General features: G+C 37.8%; 2 protein-coding genes and 1 long non-coding RNA gene across 6 annotated transcripts in view; 2 read left to right on the top strand and 1 right to left on the bottom strand.

Moving 5' to 3' along the window:
• LOC133663564 (elastin-like) overlaps positions 1-7,201 on the top strand; it is a 278,983-nt gene extending 271,782 nt beyond the window's left edge. For all 4 annotated transcript variants that reach the window (XM_062068120.1, XM_062068122.1, XM_062068121.1 and 1 more), the window contains 2 exons: positions 2,482-2,553; positions 6,196-7,201. In XM_062068120.1, the coding sequence (XP_061924104.1) occupies positions 2,482-2,553; positions 6,196-6,242 (119 nt within the window). In that variant the 3' untranslated portion in view covers positions 6,243-7,201. The remainder of the gene's footprint in view (positions 1-2,481; positions 2,554-6,195) is intronic.
• LOC133663566 (uncharacterized) overlaps positions 1-15,103 on the bottom strand; it is a 136,075-nt gene that overhangs the window by 8,148 nt on the left and 112,824 nt on the right. The gene's annotated exons all lie outside the window — the stretch shown is intronic.
• limk1a (LIM domain kinase 1a) overlaps positions 9,218-15,103 on the top strand; it is a 111,864-nt gene continuing 105,978 nt past the window's right edge. The window contains exon 1 of the mRNA XM_062068124.1: positions 9,218-9,393. Within this exon, the coding sequence (XP_061924108.1) occupies positions 9,336-9,393 (58 nt within the window). The 5' untranslated portion in view covers positions 9,218-9,335. The remainder of the gene's footprint in view (positions 9,394-15,103) is intronic.

Raw genomic sequence — 15,103 nt, 5'->3', positions numbered from 1 at the left:
CACTACACACCGTAGGAGGATACAATAGCTCACCGGCGTCAACGCTAACAAAAGCTAGCGCTCCTCAATGTAAACAAATGGGTGGATCTACACCTGACGTCCACTGTAATGATACCAAGTACAATAGCGTATCTAGTCGGTACTACTAGGATTACATCGATATTTTTTATCGTCACAAAAAAAAATGTCTTTAAAATTCATGTTTATAAAGTCAGGAAATATGTCCCCGGACACATGAGGACTTTGAATATGACCAATGTATGATCCTGTAACTACTTGGTATCGGATCGATACCTAAATTTGTGGTATCATCCAAAACTAACGTAAAGCATCCAAACAACAGAAGAATAAGTGATTATTACATTTTAACAGCAGTGTAGATAGAACATGTTAAAAAAGAAAGTAAGCAGATATTAACAGTAAATGAACAAGTAGATTAATAATTCATTTTCTACCGATTGTCCTAAATAATTTTGACAAAATAATAGAATGATAAATGACACAGTATGTTACTGCATATGTCAGCAGCTAAATTAGGAGTCTTTTTTTACTTACTACTAAAAGACAAGTTGTCTTGTATGTTCACTATTTCATTTAAGGACAAACTTGCAATCATAAACATATGTTTAATGTACCCTAAGATTTTTTGTTAAAATAAAGCCAATAATGCAATTTTTTGTCGTCACCTTTATTTAAAAAAGTATCAAAGTATCGAAATACACTTTGGTGCCGGTACCAAAATATTGGTATCGAGACAACCCTGAAACCTGGTAGTACCGACACAATACGGTTGTTGCCGATAAAATGACCTACTTCGGTATCCATCCCTCGTCCCGATACAACTTTTTCACTTCTGATACAATACCAAAATTGGCCCCTTGAATATTGTCTAATCCCGATATTGATCCGACACTATATCAACACAAATCATACATATTGTATTATTTTGTAGCGTGGAAGATTAAGAAAAGACTTCATCAAGTGAAATGAGTCAAACAGAGAACTATGACAGGTATGAAAATCGCTGACATATTTATTATAAACTGTCCAAAACAGACTTATTCTGTCTTTAAATTGAAGTGAAGGGGACACCTAGTGGCCCACAATAATTCCTTAAACTCATGGCACAATAAACTAAATGATGCGGACACGTTTGTTACCGGGTACTTTCTCATACATGTTTGCCTTGGAGACTTTGTGTAAGGAATATGCAAGTATAATTAGGGATGTCCAATAATATCGGACTGCCTATATTATCGGCCGATCATTGCTTTAAAATGTACTATCGGAAATTATAGGTATCGGTTTCAAAAAGTAAAATGGATGACTTTTTAAAACGCCGCTGTGTACACGGACGTAGGGATACTTGGTCAACAGCCATACAGGTCACACTGAGGGTAGCCGTATAAACAACTTTAACACTGTTACAAATATGCGCCACACTGTGAACCCACACCAAACAAGAATGACAAACACATTTCGGGAGAACATCCGCACCGTAACACAACATAAACACAACAGAACAAATACCCAGAACCCCTTGCAGCACTAACTCTTCCGGGACGCTACAATATACACCCCCCGCTACACCCTACCCCCCTCCCCCCCAACCTCCTCATGCTCTCTCAGGGAGAGCATGTCCTAAATTACAAGCTGCTGTTTTGAGGCATGTTGAAAAAAAATAATGCACTTTGTGACTTCAATAATAAATATGGCAGTGCCATGTTGGCATTTTTTTCCATAACTTGAGTTGATTTATTTTGGAAAACCTTGTTACATTGTTTAATGCATCCAGCGGGGCATAACAACAAAATTAGGCATAATAATGTGTTAATTCCACGACTGTATATATCGGTATCGGTTGATATCGGTATCGGTAATTAAGATTTGGACAATATCGGAATATTGGATATCGGCAAAAAAGCCATTATCGCACATCTCTAAGTATAATTATGTCATACATGTTTATATTGTGATTTATTTTAGACTGCAATAGTAGACACTTCCGTGCTATTGTGTGCTTAGCTGCCGTGTAGCTGCCAGTTACCTATTGTTGACCTCTTTGTTAGTGACGTGACTAAGAATACCAAAGGTATACACACGTCATAATTGCAGTCTGTACAGCAGACATGCATGTAACTGTTCTTTACACACAAGTACTGGTTAGTGTCTGCAGATCTTCTTAGTCAGCACATCTCTGCAGGAGGGTGTCGTGTGTGTGTGTGCGCGTGTGTGTGTGTGTGTGTGTGTGTGTGTGTGTGTGTGTGTGTGTGTGTGTGTGTACTTATTGTTGGTGGTGCAGATGGCGCCGCACAATCAGTCCGTGTGAGCGCACGCACGCACGACAATCTGCATTTTCCTGAAGATTACTGGCAGCAGGATTATCATGTCTGCTTTCTTGCTGGCCTCCAACTCAGCAAATAACGTCGTAGAATTCAGAATAACGCATAAAGTCGTTGTTTTTCTTTTGTCGTTTCGCAGCCAAAGCAGCAAAGTACAATGCCAATCCATTGCAAGGCTTCCTTGGCGGCGCAGGGGGCGGAGCCTACAGAGGTAGTACCCACTATGTACTTTTGCACACGTTAGACTGTGACGAGTGTTGGGCAGTGGTTCTCAAACCAAGCACCGCCTCAGGAAACATCTTGGCTCTCCAAGTACCGCCGTAAAGGCTGGCGTCGAAATACAGTAGCGTAGTAGGCTTAAGTAGTCATTAAAAACAAGGCAGAGGTTTTATTTAACGAGTATATTTGGTATTTTTTTTTGCCCACGGTTCGAACAGTAACACTGTTTGAATGTGCAAACCCCGTTTCCATATGAGTTGGGAAATGGTGTTAGATGTAAATATAAACGGAATACAATGATTTGCAAATCCTTTTCAAGCCATATTCAGTTGAATATGCTACAAAGACAACATATTTGATGTTCAAACTGATAAACATTGTTTTTTTGTGTGCAAATAATCATTAACTTTAGAATTTGATGCCAGCAACACGTGACAAAGAAGTTGGGAAAGGTGGCAATAAATACTGATAAAGTTGAGGAATGCTCATCAAACACTTATTTGGAACATTCCACAGGTGTGCAGGCTAATTGGGAACAGGTGGGTGCCATGATTGGGTATAAAAACAGCTTCCCAAAAAATGCTCAGTCTTTCACAAGAAAGGATGGGGCGAGGTAAACCGCTTTGTCCACAACTGCGTGAGCAAATAGTCAAACAGTTTAAGAACAACGTTTCTCAAAGTGCAATTGCAAGAAATTTAGGGATTTCAACATCTACAGTCCATAATATCATCAAAAAGTTCAGAGAATCTGGAGAAATCACTCCACGTAAACGGCATGGCCGGAAACCAACATTGAATGACCGTGACCTTCGATCCCTCAGACGGCACTGTATCAACAACCGACATCAACCTCTAAAGGATATCACCACATGGGCTCAGGAACACTTCAGAAAACCACTGTCAGTAACTACAGTTGGTCGCTACATCTGTAAGTGCAAGTTAAAGCTCTACTATGCAAAGCGAAAGCCATTTATCAACAACACCCAGAAACGCCGTCGGCTTCTCTGGGCCCGAGATCATCTAAGATGGACTCATGCAAAGTGGAAAAGTGTTCTGTGGTCTGACGAGTCCACATTTCAAATTGTTTTTGGAAATATTCGACATCGTGTCATCCGGACCAAAGGGGAAGCGAACCATCCAGACTGTTATCGACGCAAAGTTGAAAAGCCAGCATCTGAGATGGTATGGGGGTGTATTAGTGCCCAAGACATGGGTAACTTACACATCTGTGAAGGCACCATTATTGCTGAAAGGTACATACAGGTTTTGGAACAACATTGCTGCCATCTAAGCGCCGTCTTTTTCATGGACGCCCCTGCTTATTTCAGCAAGACAATGCCAAGCCACATTCAGCACGTGTTACAACAGCGTGGCTTCGTAAAAAAAAAAGAGTGCGGGTACTTTCCTGGCCCGCCTGCAGTCCAGACCTGTCTCCCATCGAAAATGTGTGGTGCATTATGAAGCCTAAAATAGGACAACGGAGACCCCCGGACTGTTGGACGACTGAAGCTCTACATAAAACAAGAATGGGAAAGAATTCCACTTTCTAAGCTTCAACAATTAGTTTCCTCAGTTCCCAATCGTTTATTGAGTGTTGTTAAAAGGAAAGGCCATGTAACACAGTGGTGAACATGCCCTTTCCCAACTACTTTGGCACGTGTTGCAGCCATGAAATTCTAAGTTAATTATTTGCAAAAAAAAAAAAATTTGAACATCAAATATGTTGTCTTTGTAGCATATTCAACTGAATATGGCTTGAAAATGATTTGCAAATCATTGTATTCCGTTTATATTTACATCTAACACAATTTCCCAACTCATATGGAAACGGGGTTTGTAGGAAAATAATAGTGATCCTTATGGCGTATTTCTTCTTTGTTGTGCGGCGACGTTTATTTTTTCGTTATTCGGCGGCTATTTCTTCTTTGGTGTCTAGCCACGGATATTTGTTTACTTTTTGTTGGCAGCGGCTATTAATTTGTTGTTTGTCTGCGGCTATTTCTTCTTTGTTGTTAAGCTGCGTCTATATTTGTTGTTGTTTTGGCGGCTATTTCGTTGTTGTTCGGTATCTTTCCTCTTCATTGGCGGTGGCCAATTTCCTATTTGTTGTTTGGCGGCTACTTCTTGTTTGTTGTCCAGCCCTGGATATTTATTTTTCGTTGTTGACGACATCTATTAATTTATTGTTCGCCGGCGGCCATTTCTTCTTTGTTGGCGGTAGCTATTTCTCCTTTGTTGTGCGGCGACGTCTATTTATTTCCTTATTCGGCGGCTATTTCTTCTTTGTTGTGCGGCGGCGTTTATTTTTTCCGTTATTCTGCGGCTATTTCTTCTTTGTTGTGCGGCGACGTCTATTTTTTTCGTTATTCAGCGGCTATTTCTTCTTTGTTGTGCGGCGACGTTTATTTTTTCTGTTATTCTGCGGCTATTTCTTCTTTGTTGTGCGGCGACGTCTATTTTTTTCCTTATTCGGCGGCTATTTCTTCTTTGTTGTGCGGCGACGTTTATTTTTTCTGTTATTCTGCGGCTATTTCTTCTTTGTTGTGTGGCGACGTCTATTTTTTTCCTTATTCGGCGGCTATTTCTTCTTTGTTGTGCAGCGACGTCTATTTTTTCCGTTATTCGGCGGCTATTTCTTCTCTGTTGTGCGGCAACGTCTATTTTTTTCCTTATTCGGCGGCTATTTCTTCTTTGTTGTGCGGCAACGTTTATTTTTTCTGTTATTCTGCGGCTATTTCTTCTTTGTTTTGCGGCGACGTCTATTTTTTTTTTTCCTTGTTCTGTGGCTATTTCTTCTTTGGTGTCTAGCCGCGGATATTTGTTTATCGTTGTTGGCAGCGGCTATTAATTTGTTGTTGTGCGGCGGCTTTTTCTTCTTTGTTGTTAAGCTGCGTCTATATTTTTTATTGTTTTGGCGGCTATTTCGTTGTTGTTCGGTATCTTTCCTCTTCATTGGCGGTGGCCAATTTCCTATTTGTTGTTTGGCGGCTTCTTCTTCTTTGTTGTCCAGCCCTGGATATTTATTTTTCGTTGTTGACGACATCTATTAATTTGTTGTTCGCCGGCGGCCATTTCTTCTTCGTTGGCGGTAGCTATTTCTCTTTTGTTGTTCCACGGCTTTTCCTTTCAGTTGGGCATTGAAGCTAGGAATCGAAACGGAAGAAAATGTAACAATTCTGGGAGAACCAAAAAGTAAAATCTTGGTTTCCATGGTTCCCAACCCTAACTCTAAGTTCAGTATATTTAACCAAATTTTAAAAAAAGCTTGTTACGCACGTGAAAAGCACTTGATTGTGCAATCAGAGCAAGATTGGTAGAAATAGATGTATTTGCAGTGTTCAACTAACTAACTAACTAACTAACTAACTAACCACTAGACATTCACTAACTAACCACTAGACATTAAGCATGTGTCTGCTGGGGAAACTTTGAAGTCAGACAGGTGAAGAATGCATGGATTCAACTTCCTGCTAACATGCCACTGTGTGTGTGTGTGTGTGTGTGTGTGTGTGTGTGTGTGTGTGTGTGTGTGTGTGTGTGTGTGTGTGTGTGTGTGTGTGTGTGTGTGTGTGTGTGTGTGTGTGTGTGTGTGTGTGTGTGTGTGTGTGTGTGTGTGTGTGTGTGTGTTCTGCAGGCGCAGCAGGATCCTGCCAGGGGAAATACTGCGGCAGGAGGAAGTAGATGAACCTCCCGATGTGACCAGAAGGAACCACGGTGCTACTGCATGAACTAGAATGTACATTTTATACACAAACATTCAATGTTTTTTTTACTTACTTGACTCCTGCTCTCATGCAAACCCACCGACCAAGAATTTAGTACCCCCCCCCCCCAAACCCCCCAACCCCCAATGTATCACCAATAGTGCCTTGTTGTTACTTATGCAAAGTGTGTGTTCTTGTTGTGTGAAACGCAGCACTGAACCTCTCTGCCTTCAACCTTTGAGCAAGGCAAACTGAAATGTTGCAGCACACAACCTCTCTGACCCGTGAGAAGGCTGTTTTTTTTTTTGTTTGTGGCCGATCTCAGCATGTTCTCCATCCCTCCTTCTTCCTCGCTGCTATTTTTAGCCCCGTGGGGTATAAAGCAGTTGGGAACGGGACTCAGGCCGGCCCATCTGCTCTCATTAACTTTTTTGCTGAAGCATTTCTCTGCTCGTCCGTGCCTTTCTTCGACATCAGTCGTGTTGCAATTTGTATTTTCACCCCCTGGAATGTTTGATTAGGGCGGCGAATGCTTAGTCATGTGTCACTTTTCCCACTTTAGGAGTTTTATGGACAGGTTCTTTTTACACACGTTGACTCAAAAAAGTGTATTCCCTTGTTTAACAAGGGCACCCAAACCCCATTTTTTTATTTACTTGAGCTGCTTTATGGATTTAAAGGAATAAAAAGGCTTAACTGACCAAAGGTTCATAGGTGCTTCCTATAATTGTGTACTGTATTTTGTACTAATATGAAGGTTGCTGGCATATTGTTGATGTGCCATGAGAAACACTTCATCTTTATTTAAAACTATTTCTATAAGGAGGAATAGTGTGGTTTTGCACTTTTTTTTAAAAATTTGTTTCCACGACACACATGACTTGATATAATCCGCCATTGTATTTGCTTCATTAAATACTAAATAAAATGTGTTTAAACATGTCTTCCTGTTTCATTGTTGGTTCGGCTCACAAATTTAGTTTTTGTGTAACATCATTGGTCCAGATGGAAATAATAGAGCTATGCTGGTGAGAACCCTGTTGATGCAGAGCTGCGGGAATCAAACATGGATCCCTTTAGTCACATTTTGTACCATCTACCAGCTTAATACACAATTTATGAGTAAATGTGCTATACACACTTAAGCATGTATAACATGTGAAGGGTAAATGATGCCTCAGTGAGTGTGTGGCACACTCACTAGCTGTATTGACACTGCACTGATACCGTGTTGAGTGCTGCGTGACTGTCGTCCGCCATCTACCGCACCTCTGGTCTATGAGCAAGGCACGTTTATTTAAAGCGCACGATTTGTAAACGAGGCAATTCAAACTGCTTTACAGAAAATACAAGAAGGCACAAATAAAATGATCATAAATTTAGAATTAAAATGAAATGTAATGAAAAAACATAAATCAATGTTTTAATTAAGTTGAGTTTATAATAAACACATCATATATGTATATATATATATATATATATATATATATATATATATATATATATATTAGAGATGCTGATACTATCGGCCGATAAATGCTTTAAAATGTAATATTAGAAATTATCGGTATCGTTTTTTTTAAGCGGTATCAGGTTTTTTTTGTTTGTTTTTTTATTAAATCAACATAAAAAAGACAAGATACACTTACAATTAGTGCACCAACCCAAAAAACCTCCCTCCCCCCATTTACACTCATTCACACAAAAGGGTTGTTTCTTTCTGTTATTAATATTCTGGTTCCTACATTATATATCAATATATATCAATACAGTCTGCAAGGGATACAGTCCGTAAGCACACATGATTGTGCGTGCTGCTGGTCCACTAATAGTACTAACCTTTAACAGTTAATTTTACTCATTTTCATTCATTACTAGTTTCTATGTAACTGTTTTTATATTGTTTTACTTTCTTTTTTATTCAAGAAAATGTAATTAATTTATCTTATTTTATTTCACAATTTTTTTTAAAAAGGACCTTATCTTCACCATACCTGGTTGTCCAAATTAGGCATAATAATGTGTTAATTCCACAACTGTATATATCGGTATCGGTTGATATCGGTATCGGTAATTAAGAGTTGGACAATATCGGAATATCGGATATCGGAAAAAAAGCCATTATCGGACATCCCTAATATATATATATATATATATATATATATATATATATATATATATATATATATATATATATATTATATATATATATATATATATATATATATATATATATATATATATATATATATATATATATATATATTTAAAAATATATTTATTCTAAGCTTGCTTACAATAGCAACATACACCAATAGAGATTGGTATAGTAATCCCTCGTGTATCGCTGTTAATTGTGTTCATTAATCGAGTGGTTTAAATATATATCTATAATTTATAATTAATATAATATAATTTATATAAGTATAAATTATATTATCAAATATATTATAGCAATGCTGCCTTAGGCTGAGCCAATCAGTGGTTACGATACTGAATAGCGCGCTCTGATTGGTTGGGTTCATCTAGTATTGATATGGTTTTTGATAATTGAGCCATTTTTTAGGATTAAAGGTGTTTAATTTAAGATTTTAAAAAAAATAGTAGGATACGCTTTGAAAAAAATAAAATAATTGCCATGTGATGAAGCCGTAATTGACTATAAAAGGCTCACAGATGAGAAAAAATCATGTAAAAAATGGATAAATAGTTAAAACAATTTAGAACGTTTTCTTATAATCTTATATATTTTGTGTCCCTTGATTGATGTGTTTTAATGAGAGCCATTGACAGAGTGTAACTATTATTCAAACTCCCAGTTATGTTGACTGCCCCCATAAAACCGGAAAAGGAGCTCCTGATGGACCAATCAGCGCCGTCCAGAGACAGGCCGCGCATCCTGATTGGTCGGCGGCCCTCTTGAATGAAACCCCGCATAGCCGAAGCAGGCAGCGGGGAGGAAGGCGGAAGCTGAGGACGAGCGACTTCGCCGCTTTAGACGCCGCCGGCCGCAGGTGCCACCAGCGGATACCCTTCGACCACAGACTGCCGGCTCTCTAGCGGAGAGCGAATGCGGTTAATGCTGCTTTGCTGCACCTGGAAGGACGAACGAATGGGAGAGGAGGAAGGTACAAAAAAAAAAAGAGAGAGGTGTTCGGAATGATTACCAGAATGCGCCGTCCGGGCGGGACTTGCACACTAATTAAGATGCTGGTTTAAAAAAAAAAATGGCTTGACTGTCATCATTTTATGTGCGAGGTGTCTCGAGATGGTTGTTGGAATGAGGCCACGTTGTCTGCTTCGTCATGTTTGCGTGCAAGTGTTCGCCTCTTGCTCACACTGTCTAACATATTCTTGATTCTCACGGCTAAAACTGTTATTTACGCGGCATGAGATGTGCGTGCGCAACCCTTTAAAAGTCGTCACAAAAGCACGTCTTTTTATCATTTGGCAACACAGCTACAGTAAACCCTCGTTTATTGCTGTTAATCGGTGTTAAATACGTTTTCCGCGAAGTAGGAATTTTTCATTATAAATCTGAATATTTTCGTAGTGAGCATACACAACCTGCTTATAACCTTCTGAATGCTCAATTTAACTTTAACTCTATGTTATTATTAATAATTAATGATATTTACACTTAATTGAACGGTCTAAAAGAGGAGAAAACACGAAAAAAATGACAATTAAATTTTGAAACACAGTTTATCTTCAATTTCAACTCTTTAAAATTCAACCGAAAAAAAGAAGAGAAAAACTAGCTAATTCGAATCTTTTTGAAAAAATAAAAAAAAAGAATTTATGGAACATCATTAGTCATTTTTCCTGATTAAGATTCATTTTACAATTTTGATGACATGTTTTAAATAGGTTAAAATCCAATCTACACTTTATAACAAATTGGACCAAGCTATATTTCTAACAAAGACAAATCATTATTTCTTCTAGATTTTCCAGAACAAAAATTTTAAAAGAAATTCAAAAGACTTTGAAATAAGATTTAAATTTGATTCTACAGATTTTCTAGATTTGCCAGAATATTTTTTTTAAATTTTAATCATAATAAGTTTGAAGAAATATTTCACAAATATTCTTCGTCGAAAAAACAGAAGCTAAAATGAAGAATTAAATTAAAATTTATTTATTATTCTTTACAATAAAAACAATTAATTTACTTGAACATTGATTTAAATTGTCAGGAAAGAAGAGGAAGGAATTTAAAAGGTAGAAAGGTATATGTGTTTAAAAATCCTAAAATCATTTTTAAGGTTGTATTTTTTCTCTAAAATTGTCTTTCTGAAAGTTATAAGAAGCAAAGTAAAAAAATTAATGAATTTATTTAAACAAGTGAAGACCAAGTCTTTAAAATACTTTCTTGGATTTTCAAATTCTATTTGAGTTTTGTCTCTCTTAGAATTAAAAATGTCGAGCAAAGCGAGACCAGCTTGCTAGTAAATAAAATTTCAAAAATAGAGGCACTGGTAAGTGCTGCTATTTGAGCTATTTTTTAGAACAGGCCAGCGGGCTACTCATCTGGTCCTTACGGGCTACCTGGTGCCCGCGGGCACCGCGTTGGTGACCCCTGGCCTAAATGTATATTAAACGGTATATATTATTTGTAATGTAAATAATTGTCAGGTTCAAACACTGATGACATCTATTAAACAGACAAGAAGCAAGGAATCATGCAGAGACAAGAGTTAAATTTTGCTCAATGGAGGAGAGACGTTTTTTTGGGCTGTACTCTAGTTACAGATCCAAACTACGCTCTAAAGTCGGGGGTGTATATTGTAGTGTCCCGGAAGAGTTAGTGCTGCAAGGGGTTCTGGGTATTTGTTCTGTTGTGTTTATGTTGTGTTACGGTGCGGATGTTCTCCTGAAATGTGTTTTTTTATTCTTGTTTGGTGTGGGTTCACAGTGTTAAAGTTATTTATACGGTCACCCTCAGCGTGACCTGTATGGCTGTTGACCAAGTATGCCTTGCATTCACTTGTGTGTGTGAAAAGCCGTAGATATTATGTGATTGGACCGGCACGCAAAGGCAGTGCCTTTTAAGGTTTATTAGCGCTCTGTACTTCTCCCTACGTCCGTGTACCACTCTGTACAGCGGCGTTTTAAAAAGTCATACATTTTACTTTTTGAAACAGATACCGATAATTTCCGATATTACATTTTAAAGCATTTATCGGCCGATAATATCGGACTGCCGATATTATCGGACATCTCTAGTTATAACATGTTTCTATCTACACTTCTGTTAAAATGTAATACGCACTTATTCTTCCGTTGTTTGATACTTTACATTGGTTTTGGGGGATACTGCAAATTTGGGTATCGATACGATACCAAGTATGCACAAGGGCAGTATTGGCTGATCCGTAGGTTGTCAAAATAAATGAATGACAACATTTTTGATCACAACAATAATCAGACAAAAACGCAGGATGACGGTGTAACAATATCCATTCAATATTCAAATGATCCCTTATAATTGGCTCGGATTTAAATCCTTTGGTTTTTGCCCTTAAAGCCCTCCTGTGTACGGGAATTTATTTCCTGAGTTTGTAAACAATAACAAAAACGACAAAATATTTTTCGATGATAAAACAATGTCCATGGAATCACTATAGTATCGACTATATACTGATACTGTACTTGGTATTGTTACTGTCAATATTCGTGCTGCTCCGCCCACCTCTGTTTACATTCAAGAGTTCTAGCTTAGCGGTTAGCATGACTTATTGTATCCTCCCACGGTGTGCAGTGCAGGATAGGACTTTATTGTCATTGCACAAGTACAACGAAACTATGTTTTCAGAACAAACCCGTTCAGGATTAGACAAACAAACCGTGTACACGGTTACAGAACAGGAACGCTGATGGGTCGCCAAAGGTAAGATAAGAAAAAGGTAAAACGCTGTGGAAGAAGATGAGTAAAATCTAGACTGGGCTCCTATGGGGGCCTAGTCTGGAGTGGGAAAAAACCTCCATGCAATGCACACATAAACACGTTACATTTAATCACGACAACTCGCAACAGAGGGGGGGTTGGGGCCCTGGAGGTCGACTGCTGCAGTGTGTAGTGTGGCATGTTTAGCTATTCCTCGTCCTCCAGTGATCATGCTACGTGTAAGAAACCGTTAATTTGCCGGCATGGAAGCGAGGATTGCTGACTTTGCACTGTTGAGGGACGTTATGATCGCCCAGCTAGTTCCCCCTCCAACTGTGTGTGGCAATCTAGCTGGCTTGTTTTGAAGGTCATCCCCAGCGTCATTCCCCAAGTGTGTGTTGCAAGTCAGGCTGCACCGACTCCTCGGCGATGAGGACTCGCCATGTGTTGCAATTCACCGTTGAGCCGTGAGTCAGGAGGAATGAGGTGTGACCACCCGTGTGCATTTGTCTGCATTTTACTGAGCTATTAGAGTCTTTAGTGGTCTTTGCAGGCACGTGAATCTGCAATAATGAGAAAGTGAAGTGCTCCCTAATAAAGAGGGCAGGTGTTAAAGCTAAATGAATGGAGGTCTGACCATTAGAGGCCATCAGCGTGGGCATCTTTTGTCCAACCCATCCATAAAACTGCAACAGCAATAACAGAAATTAGCTGTGTATGCGAAAGGAGTTTCGTCAAATATTAAATTCAATATGTACCGTATTATTAGTGGCTACTGACAGATTATCAGTGGCGATATTTGGCATATTGATGTATATCGACTAAAAGCCTTTTTTAAAAATTTCCTCACCCTATCTTCAGTGCCGCCCTAGTGGCTCCCTGGAGCATTTTTAAAAAAGGAATGAAAACGGAAAAAGATGGTTTTAGTATGTTTTTTGTTTGAGGACAAACATGACACAAACCTTCCCAATTGTTAGAAAGTCCAGTGTTTAATATGTTTGTGTGTATGCTCCACTGATAAGAGCATTTGGTGAACATCGTTTTGTCCTACTAATTTCGGCGGTTTTTGAACTCACCATAGTGTGGACTGTGACGCAACCGTTTGTTTACATATAAAATATTCCGCTCCTTCTTTGTCTCATTTTGTCCACCAAAAGTTTTATGCTGTGTGTGAATGCACAAAGGTGAGCTTTGTTGATGTTATTGACTTGTTGGCGTGCTAATCAGGCATATTTGGTCAGTGCATGACTGCAAGCTAATCAATGCTAACATGCTATTTAGGCTAGCTGTATGTACATATTGCATCATTATGCCTCGTTTGTAGGTATATTTGAGCTCATTTAATTTCCTTTACTTTTATCCTCTTAGTGTATAATTAGAGATGTCCGATAATATCGGCCTACCGATATTATCGGCCGATAAATGCATTAAAATTTCGGTATCGTTTTTTTAATTATCGGTATCGGGTTTTTTTTATATTCTTTTTTATTTTTTTATTAAATCAACATAAAAAACACAAGATACACTTACAATTAGTGCACCAACCCAAAAAAAACTCCCTCCCCCATTTACACTCATTCACACAAAAGGGTTGTAACTGTTTTTATATTTTACTTTCTTTTTTATTCAAGAAAATGTTTTTAATTTAATTATCTTATTTTATTTTTTTATTTTTTTTAAAAAGGCCCTTATCTTCACCATACCTGGTTGTCCAAAGTAGGCAAAATAATGTGTTAATTCCACGACTGTATATATAGGTATCGGTTGATATCGGTATCGGTTGATATCGGTATCGGTAATTAAAGAGTTGGACAATATCGGAATATCGGATATCGGCAAAAAGCCATTATCGGACATCCCTATATATCATTTATATTTGCATGCCTCCTGACACATTATCTGTATGTAATATTGGCTGCATTTCTAATAGTTGTTTGTGTGCCATGTTGTTCCAGACCACAGCAAACATTACCTAGCTTGCCAAAGATTGTAAAAAACGTATTGATAGAAGACAGCCTTAACTTGGACACACACATCTATACATTTGGCCATTAAAAGCCAGTAATTTCCAGGAGTTATCTCACCTTCTGAGTAGCCTCTGATTTACTAATGGTCTCTTAATGTTGTAAAAATGTGCAGAATGAATATTAAATGTCAACATATCTGTCAAACAAAGATTTGCTTTAGCCTGCGACACATAGTCATTTTGATAGTAGGCTAATATAGACACTTACATCATGTGTTGCCTTCATTATAACACTTATATAAGGCTCCAGACGGATTAGTTTTTTGTATTTTTGGTCCAATATGGCTCTTTCAACGTTTTGGGTTGCCGACACCTGCCCTAACCCTACAACACAGTACGGGTAATCCCACCTCGTTGGAGCATTTTTTTAATTGTATTTTCTTTCTTTCTTTCTTTCTTTTAGTTTATTTCGAACATGAACACATTTACATCATAATACATCACACAATTTCATATAATTTCATTTACATCGTGCCCGAAAAGGAGTAGGAAGAAGCAAAGCTTATTTAATCCTACCCCTTTCCCACTTCAAAGCATTTACAATTATATAAAATCATTTACTGACCTTTTTATATAATAAAATAACATCTATGAATTAGTATATACAACAGTTTGTAATATGTAATTAATTAATTCAGTCATTATTAACATACTGAGATGAAGAATATTTTCAATAAGGTTGGAAGTTTTTCTCATAATTCTTCTTCTTTGTACTTTGTAAGCACTATTAATTTAAACAACCTCTTAAACTGGATCATGTCAGTACAATTTTTAACTTCTTTACTTAATCCATTCCATAATTTAATTCCACATACTGTTATGCTAAAAGTTTTAAGTGTTGTACGTGCATATAAATGTTTTAAATTATTTTTTCCTCTAAGGTTATATTTCTCCTCTTTAGTTGAGAAGAATTGTTGTACAT

Source organism: Entelurus aequoreus, linkage group LG13, assembly GCF_033978785.1.
Source record: "Entelurus aequoreus isolate RoL-2023_Sb linkage group LG13, RoL_Eaeq_v1.1, whole genome shotgun sequence".
NCBI lineage: Eukaryota > Metazoa > Chordata > Actinopteri > Syngnathiformes > Syngnathidae > Entelurus > Entelurus aequoreus.
This window is presented reverse-complemented; position numbering and strand designations above follow the sequence as displayed.